The 20,293-nt window shown below is 56.0% G+C and overlaps 1 protein-coding gene across 1 annotated transcript in view; it reads right to left on the minus strand.

Moving 5' to 3' along the window:
• The window catches only part of ATP2A3 (ATPase sarcoplasmic/endoplasmic reticulum Ca2+ transporting 3), a gene marked incomplete at both ends in the record, with an annotated part of 29,583 nt that extends 21,503 nt beyond the window's left edge, over window positions 1-8,080 (minus strand). Inside the window, one exon of the mRNA XM_082860129.1 lies at window positions 7,873-8,080. Within this exon, the coding sequence (XP_082716255.1) occupies window positions 7,873-8,080 (208 nt within the window). The remainder of the gene's footprint in view (window positions 1-7,872) is intronic.
• Between the last annotated feature and the right edge of the window lie 12,213 nt (window positions 8,081-20,293).

Consider the following 20,293-nt stretch of genomic DNA (forward strand, 5'->3'; position numbering starts at 1 on the left):
TGAGATTAAAATCAAACAGACTTTTTCCTTCTGATCTATTTAGCTGAGGCGAACAGGAAAGGCGGGGGGAGGGCCAGGCCTGGTTTCTGGGCCGATTCTCCAATGGAGCAGCGTCCTTTAGAGGTCATCTCGGCCATGCCCCAGCCTCATGGCACACATCAGTCTGCTTCTGCCATGCTCGACCCAGGAGATTCCTCAACCCCTCACCTCTGCAGGTGTCTTCAGGGTTCCTGACCTAAGGGAGAGTATATCCGTTAAGTCTCACCTGAATCCCTCCTGCTGTCTCCCTGACCCCTCCCTCTATTTGGCATGTAGCCCCTTGACCACCATATTCCTCAGGGCTTTTTTTCTGGGTAAGAGTGAGGCCCGGGGCTGGGAATCATGTTATTGGACACACATACCAGCTCTAGTCCCCCTGCAAGCTGCCCTCTGCCTGCAGGTCTCACCAGTTCTCCTTTCTCTCCCCTTCCACCTGGATCTCCCCTTCTGCTGACCCACAGCTCGATCCAGGGTCCACTCTTGGTGGTGGTCATCATGCTGTTCCCCAAATACTTCTCATTCTCCCCACCTTGTGGGCACACAGTAGGACTGCACGTCCCAGCTTCCTGTGTGAGTTGCAAAAAGAAGGATGTATATTCGGGCTGGAATGTTGAACTGCTGGAGAAGGGCGCCGTCTGATGGAAAATTTCTGTGATGATGGAAGAGTCCTATAGCCACACTGTCTGATATGGTAGCCACCAGCCACATGTAGCAACTGAGCACTGGGAATGTAGCTAGTGTGACTAAGCAGCTACATTTTATTTATTTTTGCCACACCTTGAGGTTTGCAGGATCTTAGTTCTCTGACCAGGGGTTGAACCCAGGCCCCCAGCAGCAGAAGCACGGAGTTCTAACCACTGGACCACCAGGGAATTCCCTACATTTTAAATTATACTTAATTTTTATTCATTTAAACTCAATCAGCCACACAAGGTTAGTGGCTGCCCTATTGGACAGCACAGTCTGGAGTTCTTTGACCCTCTGCTACAGCAACCAGCACCTGTGCAATGGTATCTGCTTTGTGAACCTGAGTCACAGAGTCGGGAGACACCGAGCCCCCAGATGGGCTGCACTGAGGTACATATATACAGTGTGAGCAAGAAATGACCTGGATTGTTTCAAGCCACTGAGATCTGAGGGTTGTTACTGCAACATAACCTAGCCGATCCTGACCGATGCCCCCTTCTCCCCAGACCTAGCCTCTACCGCAAGGCTCCCCTTTCACCCCCATCCGCTGCCCCTGGGGGAGGCTCAGCCAGCCATGAGGCCACCACAGATGCCCTGCCCATCCCTGAATGAGGGCCATCCCTGCTCATGTAATGCACATGCTTCCAGTCATGTCTGAGTAGCTGGCTCCCCGTGGGGCCTGAGCCTCATTTGGAAGACGGAGTACCCACCCCCACCCAGAAGGGCTGCTGTGAGGATCAGCATTAGTATCATTAATATTAATAAGTCACATTTATTGAGCACCTACTATATACCGAGCAGTGTGCCAGGTGCTTTACCTACTTCATCTCCGGAGATAAACGGGAGGGCATTGTGTGCCCAGCACATGAGAAGGTGCTCCACAGACAGAATAATCACTTCCTCATGTGCATTACTCTCTTGTGATTCTCAAATAACCTGGGAAGGAGGATACAATTATCATTCCCATTTTACAGAGTAGAAGTACAGAGAGGTTGAGTGACTAGTTCATGGTCACACAGCTGGGAAGTGGCAGGGAAGCGTTTTGAGCTCAAATCCCTACTCTGGACCTCCTGCACTCATGCCTAGGCTGTCCTGCCTTCCCACCCCAGTGGTCCCCCTGTCTCCCCCCAGCCAAGGTCACCTGAAAGAACGTAATATCCCATGTCCTGATATTTGGGCTGGGTGCCCTCATCCCATCAATCGGTTCATTCTTCTATTGTGACCCTAGAGCCATCAGCCCAATCATCCTGGCCCAAAGGCTCTTCCTCACAAAACAGGGGGTGTTTTTGGGGTTACTAGACCGTATCTGCTCAGGCCTGATCTGCTTCAAACTCCAATCCTGCCAAGACTCTGAACAACCCAGTTCTCCCCTCACATGAATTAGTTCCAGGGCCACGGTGGGGGATCCAGGGGCTAGGAGAGCACCTCCTCCCCTTCCTAGGCATCCCTGGAAGATGCTGGTTCCCCCTTGCCACCTCCAGGTTGCATTTGGTGGGGCTGAGCCAGTTCCCCTTGAAATGATGGCATTGGGCCCTCAGCAGCACCAGATGCCCCATTTGTTAAGTGAGGAGAATGCCCTGGCCCTGCCCACCTCTTGGTGCCATCTGCCAGGCTGCACGGGCCAAGTCAGTAACAGGAGGTGCTGCCCCTCCCAGACCCCAGCTGAGCCAGCCTGGGGGCATATGAGCCCCCACTATTCTTGTCCAGACCTCTCACATGGTGGCTTCTCCTGGCCGAACCCTGCTCTGGGTCACTGTTGCCAGACTGAACCAGCCCATGTCCACAGATGCCCGATGTGGAGCTGGCCTGGAAGGGCCTGGGATGTGATTAGAGAAACTCTGCAGCTTAGAGCAGAGAGCCTGGTCCAGAGGGCTGGGGTTCAAATCCTATATCTTGGTAGTTCTGCGGCCACAGGCAAGTCACTTTAACCCTGGCTGTGCTTCAGTTTCTGCATCTGGAAAATGGGGATAATAATAGTAACTACCTCATAAGGTTGCTGTGAAGATGAAATGATGTAATATGTATGAAGAACTTAGACTAATGCATAGCATATGGTAAATGCTCAGTAAACATCAGCCATAACAACAGTTAAGAGGATGGAAGCTCCAGTGTCCCTAGCACCTGGGACAGCGCCTGGCACACAGTAGGTGCTCAATAAAACTCTGTGAATGAATGAATGACCCTGCCGCGCTCACAGACCTTCAGTGACTCTCCTGGACCTACAGGATAAAGACCAATCTTAACAGGGCCTTAAAGGTCTTCCTGGATTTGCCCCAACCCACCCTTCCAGAATCACTCTCATATCTTAGACATCCGTCCCTCCCTCTGTCAGCCAAGTGAGATGCCTCAGGATTGCTACCACGTCCCCTGGTTTTGCTAAAGCTTTCCCCCCTCCAAGATTTTGTTTCGGCATTTTTTCTGTGCAGGGTACCTCCCCATTTCCTCATCTGAATCTCCAGGAAGGCTTCCCAGAAAAGCTTTGCTCTCAAGGGTCATCAATGTTGCCTTCTGCTTCCCGCCCCGGAGCACCCCCAGGGCAGGCAGGGGCTGAGTCATCCCTGGGTCCACACAGAGCCTCACTGAATTGTTTATTCGGTTGCCCCATGGTTCAGCCCTGGACCCTGGGCTCACAGCCCAGAGCCCAGGAGAAGGGGGGTGCGGGGCCAGGGCTGCCCCCAGGCTCCACACACCACCTGCTCCCCTAATCCCCCCTTGACTCCTTCCTTCTCACAACAATGGAAACTGGTATTTCGGCTTCTAAGTGTTGGTTCCAGTTGGGAGAGGCGAGTGCTCACCAAGGTCTTCCTCAAAGGCAAATTTACAGAGCAATTAAATCCTCACTCACAAAGTCAGGGAGAGACCTTGGTTGGCACACGCCACCCCGCCCACCTGGCCTGCCACGGTCTCCAGGCCCCACCTGGAGTGGATAACCTCTGCCCTGGTGCAGCCTTACTGGCTGACCAGGCCCAGAGGCGAAGTGTTTGCTGGGCGTCCTCGGTGCTGTGGGCAGACCCAGCCCCGCCTCAGGGAGCTCCTGGTGCAAGGGCTTGGGGTTCTGCAGGGGCAGGGCTGGTGCTGTTCCTGAGAGGGGGTACTAAGGCTGCCCAACAAGGGTGTGAGAACGGGGGTGAAGCCTGAAATACCCGCCTCAGATCCGAGTCAGTTCACATCTGCAAGGCCCTTGGGGGATCTCAGGGGCCTGTCTCTGCCCTACTGACAACACTGGGGCCAAGGAAGCGGGTACCTGGGCTGAGGGCAGGAGATAAGGTCACAGCAGAGACCCCACCGGCAGGAATCTAAATCCAGACTATCCCTCCCACCTGGCACCCCTGGAGCTCTGGTACCCACTGTACAGATGGGCAGCCTGAGGCCCAGGAAGGCAGGCTCCAGCCCCTGTCACAGCCCCTCCCCCAGCTCCCCTAAACAGAGACACTGCCCCTCCCCCGCAGAGACTTCCTGGGACCTCGCCTGACTCCCACATCAGTGGGCTCTGGGGTGGGGGTGGCTTAGGTGTTGGCCCGCCTGTTTGGGGGGACACCCCCAACCCAGTCCTGCCTCCTGCCTAGGCTCACGTCCAGCAGGGGTGATAGGCAGCCCATCCACGGACATGAGGAGATCAGATGGCTCCTGCATATATGAAAAAATGCCCAACATGACTGGCAAACAGAGAAATGCAAGGTAAGACTATGAGAGGCCACTCTTCTATGAGATTGGCGTCCAATAACACACTGTGCTGGTGAGGTGGTAGGGAAATGGGCAGGTCAACTGGTGCAACTTTATGGAGAACAATTTAGCAACAGCGGTCAAAATTTAAAATACACACACCCTTTGACCCAGCAATTCCCCCTCTAGGAATTTATCCTTTGGAGATAGTCACAGTGTGTGAAATGACATGGGGACAAGGATGTGCCTTATAACGTGTGTGTGATAACAGAGGCTTTGAACAACCCCAGAGCCCATCAAAAGCTCGGGTGAAGAAGTGCTGGAACGGCCACATGATGAAACTCTGAGTGGCCACTAGGAAGCCCAAGGATGCTCCACGTGGAACCACCTGCAAGAGTGACTCGGTCATGTGGAAATCAGGGGCAAAACAGCCCTCAAAATCCACTTCCTTTCACGTAAAGATCATCGATCACAGACCCAGAAGTGTGTGTGCACAGAGTATCCTGGGAAGGAGACACTGGGGTGGCTGGGAATGGGTGATTGGGGACGGGGCTGGGCAGAATTTACTATATACCTTTTGTACATTTTGAATGTGGTACTGTGTGCACATTTTTATTCAAAAAAATAAGTTGAAGGGATGTAGAAAGGCCCCTCCGAGAAAGCTGAGTCCTGGGCACTGCTGGGGTCTGCAGAGAAAGGCGGCTCACAAGAGGCCAGGAGCCTCCCACTTTCTGCCCTGTTGGGGCCTCAGAGGACATGGCTACTTGCTGGGGTTGGGACAGATGCGGGGGAGGGAGGTGCGACTCCCAGTACACTCACTGACTGAGGCCCCTCCCCCAGCTCTGAGGAGCACGGAGGGAGGATCCCCGGCCCCTGCTTCCCCTCTTCCTGTGCTGGCAGAAATTGTGAACTTCGACTTAAGCAAATGACTTCCTTGTGGTTTCCAGCCTAACGACCTTGCAGGTGCATAGACTCCTGGGGTGGGGGAGGACACTAGTCCCTGGGGTGTTCCCTCCACCTGCAGGTCCCGCCCCCTCCACCCTATTTCTGGCCCAGAGCCAGGCCCAGCTCCTTCTGCCACAAGAAGGGATGGCTTGGTGTACGCAAACACTCACAAATGTCTGGCATGGGTCCTATCGTAGCCTCGCTTATGATGAGCAAATAGAGGCACCGAGAGGCAAAGCAGTTTATCCAGGATTGCACAGCTATGGAAGGGCAGAGCTAGGGCTCAAAACCCTGTCAGCCTCACCCCAGAGGCTGCGTGGGTAGAGACCGCGGGACACCCACGCCTCCTCCTCAGGCCGGGGCTCTGCTGCAGGAGCATGAGGCAGGAAGGGGAAGCCGGCTCCCTTCTCCTCACCTGATGACTTCCAGAGCTCTGGAATGCTTCCCGAGGAAAAAACCCTTGGGGTCCCCGCGGGGGCCGGGGGCAAGGCTGTACTAGCTCCTGTCTAGCTGACCCCAGCTCCTAGCACAAGGCCCCAACACCAGGGTCCCAGAGTCTGCAGAACCGATGACCCCGTTGAACAGACAGGGGAACTGAGGCCCAGAGAGGGGCAGGCACCCAGTACCAGCTCTACCACTTACTGTGTGACCTTGGGTAAGCTGTCTAACCTCCTGGTGCCTCAGTTACCTTCTCTGTAAAATGGGGATGACAACAGTTGTTTTCATAGAGTTGTTTTGAGGAAGGAATGAGACAAGAGATGAAAAGTGCTATAAGACCAATGCCTGGCACGTAGTATCAATAGGTAGTCAGCGAACATGAGCTTTCATTTTTACTACCATCGAAGCACAGAGGAACCAGAGGAGCCCAGGAATAGCCCCCTAACTTTTCCTACCACCCTCCCCAAAATGCACATCCACCTCTCTGTACCTACACACTGCACCAACATCCTTATTCATCACCCCACACAGATGCTCAGCCGCCAGGGCACCCCCAAATCCTCTCACCTAGAGAAAACAACATGGGGGGAACTAGAGGCTCCCTCCTTCCCAGCCAGCTTCCCCTCCTCATGAAGACATGGGGGCCAGAAAGGAGAAGGGTGTTGGCTAGAGTAACGCAGGGCAACATCTGTGTGATTCTGGAGGCAGAACCAAGGGCTGGATCTCCAGCTTCCCTTGGGAATCAGGACTCCTAAGCTGGAGGCCACAGCAGCACAGAGGAGGCGGTGGAACCCCAGACCTGCTGCCCCGACCCCCAGCCCTACCCATGGGCTGGGGGACCAGCCCTGATGCCCTGCGCTCCTGCAGCGAGGACACCCTCCCTGCCAAGTCACTAGTAGGGGATATTAAATAATATTTATCTCCCTAGTTCCGCCCACAGCTCAACTAAATATAGCAACTAATTTTTTCGAAAAAGGATTTCTGCTCCAGAAAGATAATATTTATATAAGAGGTGGTTGTCATAAACCAATACAAAACCCAAAGCTCCCTTTCTGACAGCTCTTCGTAATTTTCAAGCCAGTCCTGAGCAGTGAGACACACAGGCCAGAGAACCTTCCTTCTGGCTGGCGGGGAACCCTGAAAGGGTGAGGCCCCAAGTTCTGAAAGGGCGTGGGTCCAGGCTGCACTCTGGGGATGGAGGCGACACTTCTCTCTGGACCCCTAACACTCTGCCCCGTGCCCTGGGGTGGACCAAAGGGGTGGCAAGTCCTGCCTGCAAGCGACCTGGGGAGGGGCCTCTACACCTTCTACCATCTCTGGGTCATATCTGGACAGCTGGCACTTGCCGTGCTTTTTGGCAGGTGGAGAATCCCACACTCCTTTGAACATGAGGAAGAACGATACCTTTCCCTCCCAAACAGCAACAGCATGAAGGCTCCCTCCTTGCCCAGAGATGGGCGGGCGTGGCTCCAGGTCACCCAGGAAGGAAAGGCCTCCCCAGGCAACTCCCTGAGTGAGGCCTTGAACCTGCCACCCCCAAGGAGGTGGGTCTCCCGCCTCAGCAGTTCAAAGCCCCCACCGACTCCGCCAGCCACATCCGCCTGGGGTTGCAGAAAGAGGAAGACCTGGGGGTGGGGTCACCAAGCCTGCCAGCTGACAAGTTGCACCTTCTGGGCGTTTTACTGAGCCCTCGGGGGAGACCCTCGGGGTCAGCTAGGAGGCTGAGCCTCAGAGTCCCCGGCTGGTCCCTCGCCGGCCGACCCCGGTGTGTGCACCTGCACGACTCCGGCGGACTGCGGCGGCGCGGGGACGCAGCGCTGAGCGCCGATGGGGGTGGCCGAGGGCCTGCAAGAGTGGACTGGGACGCGGGTGGAGGTGGGAAGCCCGGAAGGGCCGCACGGGTCCCTGGGCCCGGAGGGAGGAGAGCGGGGCAGGGGAGCCAGGCGTCCGGTCTCCGAACCCGGAACCCGCACCCCCACTTCCCCTGCGAAGGTACCGCGCAGCCCCGCCGGGAGCCCCAAGGGCATCTGCAGAGGTTTCCTGAGCCCTCGCTTCCTGCCCGCCCGCCCGCGGGGGCCGATGGCTGGGAGGGGAGTGGACCTCTCCGCAGCCGCGGTGCCGGGAGCGATACGGAGACCGCGGCGCACGCGGCCCCGGCTGCCCCCGCGTGGCCTGCGCTCTCACCGTTAGGGCCGTAGCGCTCCCGCGCGCCGGTCACCTGCTCCGGGCTCAGGCCGCCCTCGGCAGTCACCGAGAAGCGGCGCAGCACGTCTGCGGCCGGCAGCAGGTGCGCCTCCGCCTCCTCCATGCCGCCCCCACGGCAGTCTGCGCCGTCGGCACAGTCGGGGCCGCCTCTCTGCAGGGCTACTGCGCGGGGCGCGGGGGGCTCGGGCCCCGACGGGCGCCGCGCGAGGCCAGGACCGCGCTGGGACCTTCCCCGACGGCAGTGGCGGCAGCGGCCGCGTCCCGCGCCAGAATGCTGCGCCCAGGGCTCCCTCCCAGGGGCGGGGCGGCCTGGGGCCCGCCCCCGCACTCACACCCCTTCCGGCCGCCCTCGGAGCCCTCCGCCCCGCCCCCGCAGGACCCCGAGGCGCGGAGGCTTAGCTGCCCGCCCATTCTGCAGAAGCGGGAACTGAGGCCGCCCACGCGGAACGCGCTGAGCTTGGGGGAGCCGAGGGAGCGTGGTCCGGAAGGGCCTCGACCACTGTCCACAGAGCTGGAAGGGGGAGGCAGGTCAGAGAACTGGGGAGGGCTGCTGAGCACGTGTCTCTGAGATGCCTTCTTTTGAGCCCTCTTGGGTCCTGGGAGGTTGCAAAACGGGGATGTCCATAGAGGGGCTTCCTACCCCCTACTCGAATTCTGCAAAGTATGACCCTGGGTCTAGAGGGAACCCAAAAGCCTGTGAATAAGCAAGACTCCTCTGGAGATTACTTGATGTTTTCTTCTTCTGATGTTTATGCTTTATTGTTTTCCTAAAGTCCAGCGATGAGCGGTTATTCCTCACACAATCAGAACCTCTAACAATGACCCAGTATATAAGAAAGTAAACCAGTCTTGCTACCTTAGACTCACACCTTCACCCCAGCAGGAAATGTAACTGCCAGGTGGGATGAGGGTTCCCTGGAGAAGTCTGAGGGTGTGGGGGGGAGGCCTCTGACCAGGCCCCCAGGGAGAGTGACCCTGGTGCAGGGCAGGGGAGGGAAGAGGAACCCCTACTCCGGTGCTCCCTGAGATCCAGTCTGTCCAGGGGTACCAGGAGGAGGGCTGCAGGTCAGGGAAGCAAACTGTGGGAAGGCAGAAACCACTCACCGCGCCAAAGGGAAGAGCAAAAAAGAGCAATCTGCTTGCGCCCCTCCAGCTTGAGAGACCCAGCCAGTCTCACCCCACCCACCATCATACCCCTACTGGTGGCCTCTGCTGCCCAGAGCTCCGGGATCCACCTTGGTGGCACAAGGTCAGAGATTCCAGGACTGAGCCCACTCAGCTGGCTGTTCAAACCCCAAACCCTATAGTGCCTCTGCAAACAGAAAGCCTTCCGGGAGACTGCAACTGCACACACACAAGCCCCAGCTTCCAGCCTGGCCCCCCCCCCCCCGCTGACCCCTACCCAGTGTCCCCCCAGTTCCTGATCTCTTCCTCCCAGGATGGGGCCATGGTCCTGCTCCTCTCTCTCCCCTTTGCCATTACTCCTTGAATATAGAGAGATTGAGTGAGGACTAGCTGGCGGAACGGTCCAGTGCTTTGCTGCTTTTGACAGGTCACCCAGACTGACTCCAGGGGCATCAGCTGGGGCTCAGCCTACTGCCGTTGAGGTAGGGGAATGCTGGTTTTCTGTCTGTGGCTTCATGCAGCCCGACATTTTAGATCTCAAGTCCAATATTCCCTGTGTTTCCACCCTCTCCCTTTCTTCCCCCACCACTGTAGGGCACAAAGACAGCCCTACCTGCATCTCTAAGTTGCCAGGAAGAATGTTAGCTAGGGCTAGGCGGGGACAGAACCCTACAGCTTTCCACTAGAGACCTCTCTCCCGGAGACATGAAGCCCTAGTCACAAAGCAACTGGAAATCCCTCCCCCTCCCCCACTTACACATCCTCCGGTACAACTCCCGACTCCCCTTTGTCAGCCCCAGGGACCTTAACACTAAGCCTCTCCACTCCACCCCACCCTCAGCTGTCAGTTGGCATTTGCTCGAAGGCAGAGCCAGAAGGCCTGCCTGCTTGCTCTGGCAGCCTGGCCTATCTTCCCTCTCTCCAGCCCACCCACCGCACCCCACCCTGCTTCCAAACCACCACAAGCAGGGCCAGCAGCTGCCAGCAACTATGGCCCCCACCTGGAAGGTTCACACACCTGTCAGCATGCCCACCTGCTTGGCTGCCCCCATGACAGCTTCTGGGCATCGCTCCAAGCTTCCACAGTCATTTCACACTCCAACTACTTGGCCAGTTGCTGTGTGCCCCCCCATTATATCCTCTATCTGCACCTAGACATACAGCTGGTAGCCAGGGGGACATGGTCACAGGTACGCTGTCCAAAGGGCTGGTCTATCATCCCCACCTCCCAGCTGCCAGGTACTGAGAGCTCTAGGCCTGGCACCCAGTCCCAGCTCTTTCTAAATCCCCCACAGGACAGATGATGGCAGAACTTACCACCTCTTTGGCAGGAGGCGTGCCTGCCAACCTCACCTGGGGGGGGCAGAGCGGAGCATGGGGGAAACGTAGGTATTTGCCAGAAGGATTTGGACACATGAAGAAGAGGGTGTCACAGGCAGAAAAAACAACCTAAGTTGAAGGTGGGAAACCTCAGCCGTGTGCCAGAGACGGTGCCTCAGCCCCTCAGCATGGTTGCACCAGAAGGAGCATGAGCACGGGATCAGGAGGGTAGACCGGAGAGGCAGGGCTAGGACACTGAGAGCCCTGATCAAACATTTAATGGCCTGGCCTTTTAAGCAATGAAGATGTGAGGTCACATTTGCTTTCTAGAATAGTTTCCCCCTGGAAGCTGGTGGGGGACGGCATCCAAGGGGAGAGGAGACGCTGAAAGGACCCCACAGTGGTAAAAAATGAGGAGGTGTAGACCAAGGCAGAGGGACCTGGTTGCGGATTAGGTTCAGGGATGAGAGCAAGTGAGGAGTGACAGCTGACTCCCGTGCTTCTGGTGGGTGAGGGGTTCAGCCCTGAGGTGGGGGAGGAACGGGTTGAGGTGGGAGGGCGTGTGGGGCCAAGTGGAGTGGGAGGGGCCTGGAGGAATCCACGTGGAGGCGGAAGAGGGTTCCTCTTGCAGCTCCCCTCTCCCTGCCCTACCTTATCGCCTATCGTCACTGCCCCCGCTCAGGCCCCACCTTCTCTCTCAAGCTCTCCAACAGCCTCCTCCCTGGCCTCCCTGCCTCCAGACTTACCTCTGTATATCAAGATTGCCTCCCTGAGCTGGTGATTTCATTACTTCATCCCTCTGCTCAAGACCCTTCCTTAGCTCCCCATTACCGGCAGGATAAAGTCCAGACCCTTCAACCCAGCAGTCACAGCCCTTTCTTTACCAGTCGGCTCCTACTCATATCCAAGCAAACCGGTCTGCTCAAAATTCTCCAAACGGGCCTTGCACATTCTAGCTTCAGCCCTTTGTCCAGGCTGTTCCCCTGGCCTCAAGTGCTCTCCCAGCTCCTCCCCCTAAAATGTCTCCCCAAGAAACTCAGTTCCTTGGCTACCCCAACACTGTGTATTCATGCTCTTCCCTGCACGCTTCTGACCGACTTTGAATGAGGCCCCATAGATCAAGGCCTATCTCCCCATTGCACACAAGGGGAAACTGAGGCCCAGGGAGAGGATGGGACTCAAACAGGGACATGGAGCCAGGGAGGCCAAGGCAGAGCTTCAGCTGGAACTCCCCGGCCAAGTGTCCTGTTCCTCCTCTGCTGATGGCTTTCCTTGGTGTTCAGCTGCTGGGATACCTCTGCTGGGCCAGGCTGGGGAGGTCTCCTCTGAGGCCAGGGAGTGAGCTTAGGACAGCCTGGCCAATGGGGGCTCCAACCTGAACCTGGGGGAGGGTCTTGAGCGATAGTTCAGGGGACAGGCGCTGGGCCAGAGTTTGAAAGGATTGGAGGCAGGAGGACTGGGCTCCCACCCTGCTGTTGTCCCAGCTTCCCCCCTCCCTGATTCCCTCTCTCCCTCCCTCCCTTCCTCCCTCCCTTTCAAGTCCACTGTCTTAGCCCCACCCTGCCCACTTGGACAGACCCTGTGAAGTGGGGGCAGGGAAGACTGGCCCCCAGCCGTACAGAGTGGGAGACCCTCCTGTCGGCCACCCCCCTAACTGCAAGTTCTTTTATTTGTCTTGGGGACCCCTGGGCAAGTTCTAGATGCACCCCAACCCCAGTCCTCTTGGGCCTAGGGCCCCTACTAACCTGGAGCCACCCTCCCGCCTCTCCTCTCCCCATGCCCTAGGTGGGGACCCCCACCCTCTGACCTCCCCTCAGCCCTGCCCCTCAGGGATATCCAGCTTCCCTGGCCCACACTCATCCTCATCACTTGCAGCTGCCCATGTTGTCCCACTGGGGCCACATCTAGCTCCCTGTACACAGTAAGAAGTTTCTTTGTCTCTGGATCTTTGCTCACTCTGTTCCCTCTGCCATCCTCTGGGGCTCGTTCCTATTAGACCTTAAGGCCCAGAAGCCATGGCTCATCCCTGAGGCCAATAAGACTCCCATCGTCCGTATGACCCCATCAAGCTCCCCGCACCCTGGTGTTCACTGTCTGCCCTGCACCCCCGTCTGTAGTCACCCTTGAAGGCAGACTCACCTCAGTTCTCAGGAGGTGTCAGGGAGGGTGTCTGAATGACTGAGTTAAGGCAGGAAAACTCCAGAGCCTCTTCCTGGGAAGGGGGCACACCTGGCCTTCAGGGACCTGGGGAAGTGGGGCTTTGTCAGCAAGTGGGACAGAACAGGCACCCAGGGGCCTTTGGTCCTGGACACCCGGACCATTGCATTTTGGCTAGAGGAGGCTGGCCTCCTTTCCCTGCATCCACCTCTGTGGGACCGCCCTGCACAGCATGGGGGCCGGGGCCTTGGGTCAGGCTACTCACTCTTTAGCTCCTTGAGGCAACTTCCTGTCGTTGTCCCCTTATCTCGCTGGCCAGGCTGAGGAGAGGAAGTTGTCCTCTCCCTCCCAATGGTGGACAGAGACACCCTCCTGGACCTCAGGCGGGGGGGAGCATGTCACGTGAGGGTGCGCCTGCTTCTTGCAGACCTGCCTTCTCCTGGTGCTGCTGCTAGAGCCCCCTTCCTAAGCAGCCATGCTGCTACTCTCCTGCTCCCCATGGTCTCCCCAATTAACATCAACTCCTCAGCCCCTTGGACTTTAGTCACTTTGACCTGTCTTCTCCTTCCCTGCCTCTGCCCATGCTATTACCTGTAGTAGGAAACTAGTTCTTCTCATCTTTACCTGTCTAAACCCTCCTTACTCTTTAAAGCCAGGCTCAAATGCTACCTTCTCCGAGAAGTCCTCTTTGACCCCTCAAGAGCCAGTGACCGTGTGCCTCCTGAGTGGCCCAGCTTTTCTGTGCTCCGCCCTATTTGCCTGAATTTTCAGCAGCAGCATCCAGGCTGTGCATCCCTCCAGTACAGGAGCTGCATCTGAATCATCACAAGGTCTCTACAGGGTGGCCCAGTGCATGAAGGTCATTATAAAGTTGCCCTCTAGGCTGGGGATCTCCTGAGACTGAAAATTTGTCTGTAACACTCATCATTGCCTCTCAGTGCCTGGCATCTGGTCTGGCACTTACTAGACTCTCAAAGATACTGGTTAAATGAACACGTTCTTAGCCAATGCAATAAGAGAAGAAAAGGAAATGGGATACAAATACTGGAAAGCGAAAGACTGAGTAAGTATAATCACATCCAGGAGATGTGACAGTCTCACCATGGATATATCAGAGTTAGCACTCCCATTGTATGGACAGGGGTTTAAGGCCCAGAGAGAGGCTGGAATTTGCTGGAGGTCACACAGAGGGTTGGGTTACCTCCTAGCTCTGTTACTTTTTCTGCCACAGTGTCTGGCACAAGCACATAGTGCCTCGGCTAGTCTTGGGCTGTGCCTATCAGCACCTTGGCCAGTGAGGTGAGAAGCCCTGCTTGGCAGGGAGGAGGTTTCATTCCAGGTTCCAGGCCATGCCTGACCAGTCTGCTTATAGGATCAGCTGGTAGTGGGTTGTAAGAAGTTAAAACACAAAACCCCTATATGCCTTGTAAATGGTTACACCTGACCAGGCTTGTAAGCCTGAGGCACAACTTGAAGAGGAATGTGAGACCTGGGACTTGCTCCCTGGTATAGAGAAAGGCCTTCGGCCTGGGGGTACCTGAGGGCAAGGCTTTTCTTGGTTAGACCCTCAGCCTGGAGAACCATCCCTGCCTCCTGTGCGCAGAGAGCAGGGGCTGCTGATTCAGCCTTACCCAGCGGGTACCCACAGGCCTGGGGCTGGTCAAGTCCTCAAGCGAGGCTGGCTCTTTCTGGGCACAACCCTGGCCATGGGAGTCTGAGAAAGCCCCCTGCCCTCTGGACCCAGGGTCTCTGTGCAGTGGGGGTGGGACAGAACAGTGTCTGGAGTTCACAGGATCCATGGTAGGAACTTGCTTACAGGGTCCACCCAGGAGCAAAATCAGGACAACGTGGCAGGAGACCCAGGTCTGTCCTTGGCTCAAAGGCTGGGGGCAGAGGGAAAAACTCAGGTCTCTATTTGTGGTCCCCTTGCTGCCTATAGTCACAGGCTCCATGTCACTCCTGGCCTGTTCTTTACCCTCTCAGGGCCCAGCTGTCCTGACTTTCCCTCCTCAGTGCTCTTTTGGGTCTCTCACCAGCGGTGCCAGGTCTCCGCCCCGGTGTTCCCTGTGTGGCGGCCAGCCCAGCTCCCTGGGGATATCCTGTCATTGTGGCCCAGAGCCTAGGCACTGCCTCTTGCCAGGTCAGCTCCAGTCCTCTGGGTCCCTTCCAGGTCCCCAGGTGGGGCCCAGGAGCCCAGAGAGGTTAGGGAAGTTGGCAGAGGCACCCAGATCCCCAGCGTGGCAGACCGGGCATGGTGCCCAAGACACCTGACGCCTGGGCCATGGCCAGCCTCTGGGCAGACGCACCGGCAGGTCTCCCTGCCCCATTGCCCACTCTCTGGGTGACCTTGGCATGTCCTCTACTTCTCTGAGCTCCCTCCCTGAGGCCATGACTTACGGCCAACCCAGCCCAGGCCCTGGCCTCCAGTAACCGGGCTCCATGAAAATGCCCAGATTTGCAAACTGGGTTCCATTTGCCTTTCATTCCCTGGAGTCACACACCCCCTCATTTGTGTATTCAAATCAGCCCAGGCCCTCCTGGGTGGGTCATTCACAACCAGCTGCTGGGGTGGAGGGAAGGATGGGACCTGGGCATGGGATCTGCCTTGGACACCTCACAGCACTATCTGCTCTGGGGGTATAAAGTAACAACAGCCAGGCACTGTGCTGAGTGCATTATTTAATCTTTACCAGCAGGTTCTTACACCCCTTACACTTATACCCCTTACACCCCTTACACTTTAGAGCAGGTTCTTACACCCCTGCTTTATAGAGCTGCCCAATGAGGTAAGTTGATACACAGGAGAGCAAAGCTTTGAACCCGGGCCATCTGGCCTCAGAGCCCAGGCTTTTAACCACTGTGCTATTCTGCTTGTGCTGGGTCCCTAGGCAATGCAGGGCTAGTTTCCTAACCTGGCTCTGACTCAAAGCCCCTGCTCATGACCACTAAGTTATACAGCCTGGTGAAAGCTCTGAGGAGGGGCCAGGGTCCCCAACATGCCGTCAGCATCCACTCCAGGTCCCTGAGATGGCAGTAACCCTTGACTGGGGAAAGAACCCCACCTGAGAAGACCATAGGCTTTAGTTTTTAATCTCAGCTCTGCTGCGTGACCTGGGACAAGTGACTTCACCTCTCTGAGCCCCAGTTTTCTCATCTGTAAAATGGGCAACATAGTAGACCTAAACCCACAGGTCATTCTGAGTGCTAAGTGAGCTGGTGTATCTACAGTGGCCAGCATGGGCCTACTGGGCCATAGATCTTCAGAACCCATCTTTTACTTGTGTCCAGCCCGGTTCTGCCCTGTCTTCCCCAGGACACTCCCCCTCTGGTCAAACTGTCTGTGACCTGACCAGGAAGCTGGCCAAGGGCAATACCCACCCAGATCCTGGAGGCAAGACGCCAACAGGCAGGAACAAAGAATTTTCCACGGCTCCGCAGTTAATGAGGAACTGACACTCTTCTGGGCCTCAATTAGTCTTTCATCCTCCTCTCCTTCCCTCAGATTTCCATCACTGGTGATATTTACGTTGGAATTCTTCCCAGGACTTCAGGAACCCAGCATGGGCAAGTGGAAAACAATACAAAAAAAGAGATAGGTGTATTTTTCTAAAGGTAGTGTTGGCAAGCTTGCACTCTTGGTTATAAAACATATTACAAAGCAGCAAGTATCAAAACCAAATGATTTTGTGTTTAAATCAACTCAGCTGGGCTTCTGTCAATTTTCAGACATTGCCGAAATACCAAGAAGAGAAAGATGTGGTCCCTTCCCTCAAGAGGGTCACAGCCTGGCTGGTACATACCCAAGTAGCAGGTACTTAAGCGTGTGTAGTAGTTAAGAGTATGCTCTCAGGAGACAGACCTGGGATTAAACTGCTACTAGTTACCAGGCATGTGATCTTGGACAAATTACTAAATGAGTCTCAGTTTCATCATTTGTAAAATCGGAGTGATAACAAGACCCACCTCAGTGGACTGCTGTGAGTTTAACTGAGAAAATATATGGCATTGATAGTTGGGTACCCAACATAGGTGCCCCCTTTTTGCTAACAGAGCCCTGACTTCACTCCAGGTAGCAAAGACTTTGCCCCAGCCCAGTGCATGAATCATGAGTGATTTAAGCCAATCGCAGGCTAAAATCCTCTTTGCCAGATACTGTTTTTCTCAGTTTCCTGGCTGCTGAGGATGGCCATGTGACCCACTTGTAGCCAGTGAGGTATAAGGGGAAGACTGCTGAGGGCTTCCTGAATAAAATACAGAGGATGAAGGCTTTGCTTTCCCTGCTTCCTCCCTATGAAGAGTTTTGATGCCTGGAGCTGCAGCAGCCATTTTGTGGCCATGAGGCATCCAGCTTAAGGATGAGAAACCTACCCTGAGGATGGCTACGTGGGGAGGCATTGCTGAGCTGCAGAACAGCCTGAGATCGCCCACATCCAGACTTCTTGTTCTGAAAGATGATTTTAAAAGTCTTTATTCAAAGCAAGTGGGAGATGAGTTATGTAAAAGATAAATGGTGTGGGTCACTCCACTTGCCTTTCCACTCAGTGTGTAAATGGGATGGAGCTGTGAATCTGCTGGGCCCAAGTATCTCTCAGGACCTCAAGGTGCAAAGGTAGCCTTGGGTGTGGGCTCCACTGGAGAAACCAAGGCTGCCCCATGTCTGGCTGGAAACCACCAACAGGTGATGGCGTCTGGCTCCCCACCCCTTCCTGGAGGGTTTCAAGGGTAATTTCACTCATCCTCAGTTTTTGCCTTATGCGCCTGGGCCGTCCATGCATTTGAATCAGAACTGCCGGAGGTGCCCATTACCCCGCTGGATGGAACAGGTGGAGGGAAACCAGCAGACAAGGGGCTGACCCCCCACCAGAGGTTGCCCAGGGAGAACAAAGGGAGGAAAAGGGAGAAACATAGCTCATTTAGAACCTAAGTGATTAATTAGTCTGAATTCATGAACCAAGGTTGTTCCCTACAACAGGCTGCCTGTGACCTCACGCAGGTCTTAGCCCAGTGTTAGCACAGGCTCTGGGGTGAACAACTTGACATCTCAAGAGCTGGCTGCATTTTACATTAAGTGCCAATGAAGACAGGGAGGGTCTGGGATTTGTGATAAAGGGGGGCGCCCAACTGAAGCCCATCTGGGGTCTCGGTCCCCAAAACTTTCAAGTGGTTAACTTCCTGGGTTGTAAATATTCTGAATTGGGTTTTTTTGGTTGCTTTTTTTTTTTTTAACAGGAGGCAATGTGGTTAAGTGGAGGTTAAGAGCGCAGGCTCTGCTCTCTGTTTCGCTGTCTGAGAAACGGGAATAATGCTAGAACCCACTTCATCCGTTGCCACGTGGCTCTGAGCACGGGGCCTGCCCCGAAGGACAGCCTTTGTGGTGTCACTCCACCACCAGGCAGAGAAAGGCATTCGGAGCACAGACCAAGAAGCGCTTAAGGGACCCAGTGCCCGATGAGGTGCTGCGACTCTGTCCCTCACCTTAAAAATGACAAAATAGTGGAACCCAGGGCATCTGACCTGGAAAGACCCCTGAGTCATCTTCTCTTGTTTTCTCTCCTTGCGCAGGTTGGACTCGAAGCCCGGAGAGGCCAGGAACTGTCCCAAGGAGAAACGGCAAGGCCATGTAGAGGGGAAAGGGGTCAGAGTCCTGAAGAAACAGGGAATGTTGTCAGCAAGAAGATAAATGAGGACAGATGAAAATGATACACGTTTGTGTGATGACATTTTCTACCATAAATGTCAAGAGAACAGCCACAGAATGGGAGACACAGAACAGCCACAGGACGGGAACCACCTGGGACAGCGATGCTGGTGGCAGCAGCCACACGCTCTTGCTCACGGATGGCAATGCTGGGACCTGGCACCCGCTGGACCACTGCCCACAGTGGAGGGAAAACCCGTCCCCGGGATTTTTTGAGGTATCCCCTTCTCCAAGGGAACTAAGGGCACCTGCTACAGAATGTTCATGCCTCTGCCCCACTCAGGGACAGACGCACAGACATGTGGTCAGACAGTCGTCCTGGCCCCCCACCCTCACATCCCCCACTGCCTGCCCTTCCCCCCAGGCTTAGAGAGTGGATGTGCCTGGCCTGGGAGCTGGGAGATCCCCATTCCACTCTGCACCTGGGATCACACCTATTCTGCAAATTCTGGCAGACCCCAGCCCTGCTTTGGACCTCAGTTTCCCTTCTTGCACAGTGGGTGGGGGATGGGGATGTATAGGAGGGGTCAGGTGGTCTCCAAGGCTCTCCCCCTCCAGTTCCAGGTCTGTGACGTTTTACACTGTTTTAGGCAGAAACGTTTGCTCAGAGGAAACCTTCCACAGAGCGTCAGTAGTGGGCATGGGGGAGGGGCTGGGGGTGGGATGGGGTGGAGCCTCACTTGCTCCGCTACAACCCCTGAGTGGACAGAGCCCTGCCCAGCTGCTGGGTCCTGGGCAGTCCCTGCCCCTCTGGCCTCAGTCACCCTGCTGGCACAGCAGGGGCTGGACAGGATGGTCTCACCAGCCCTTTGAGTGTCCCTCACTTCACAGCCTCGAGAAACCTCTCCAGATGCACCTTGGGCCTTCTCATGCCTTGGGACCAGGCCCCTGCCCTGCCCCAGCCCCCACACCTCCACCAACCCTCGCCCAATGGGGTCTCTCCTGGCTTGCCTCCTCCCCTCTGATTGGGCCTCCTGGGTCCCCTCAGTCCCCTTAGTCTAAGCAAGGAGTGAGTGATGTAGGCCAGCAGGAAACCAGTCACGTGCCTGGGATCTTCCAGAGAAAAGGAAAGGGGCACCCGGAAGGTCCCCACGGGTCCAGCAGAGTCTGAACTGGATGTGGAGGCCAAATCTGGTCTCTTTTCAGTTGCAGGGGATACAAGCCCAATTTAAATAGGCTGAAGCACAAATGGGAAATTATTGGCTCATTTCTGTTCAAAGTCCAGGGGATGGCGATGGCTTCAGAAACGGCTGCATCAAGGGTTCTCAAATTATGAATTGGGGAATTTGTCTCTCTCTGCCTCTGGGATGTTTCTTCTGTGGTGAGTCCATGGTTCTCTCCTCATGGTGGTAAAATGGCCGCCAGGATCTCCACCTAACATCTCACTTGCGTGGTCACCCTAGAAGAAGGAGATTCTCTCTGCCAACAGTTTCATGAAAAGCCCCTGATTTGAGTCTCATATCCTGTGCTCCCATGGGATGTGGGTCCTGTGCCCCTTCCTGAACAAATCCTTGTCATGCTCCAGTTGGCTATATGGAGTCACATGCTCTAAACCCGGGAGATGGGGGGTGGTGAGGAGGAAGAGGGAAGAGGTCAACACAAGGGCTGAAGGGGGTTCCTCAAAGGACAGTCAAGGCGCTGAACCTGGAGGAAGGGGTGCTGAGCAGGCAGGAACATGAAGGGCCACCACCACTGCGGGAGCATGCCAGGTCAGGGACCTCCTCCACGGGCACTAAGAGGGGCCAGCTCTGTGTGAGCTTCTGTGATGGTCCCAGGAGGAAGGGAGGAGGCTCCTGTCCAGCCCCGGGCTCCAAGGAGCCCCAGCAGTGGCACAGTCTTCAGGGAGGAGGCGTAAGGGCACAGGGTGAGTGCTGAGTGCAGAGCAGCCCAGAGACGAAGCCTCACGGATGATGGAGGGCTGAGGAGGGCCCGTGGCCTTGGTGGACGAGTCTCTCTCCTGGGAGGCTGGGAGACTCTCGAGGGAAATGCCGTCTGATCCTTATTCTTAGAAACAGG

Source organism: Leucopleurus acutus (genome assembly GCF_964270905.1).
Source record: "Leucopleurus acutus genome assembly, chromosome: 19".
Taxonomy (NCBI): Eukaryota; Metazoa; Chordata; class Mammalia; order Artiodactyla; family Delphinidae; genus Leucopleurus; species Leucopleurus acutus.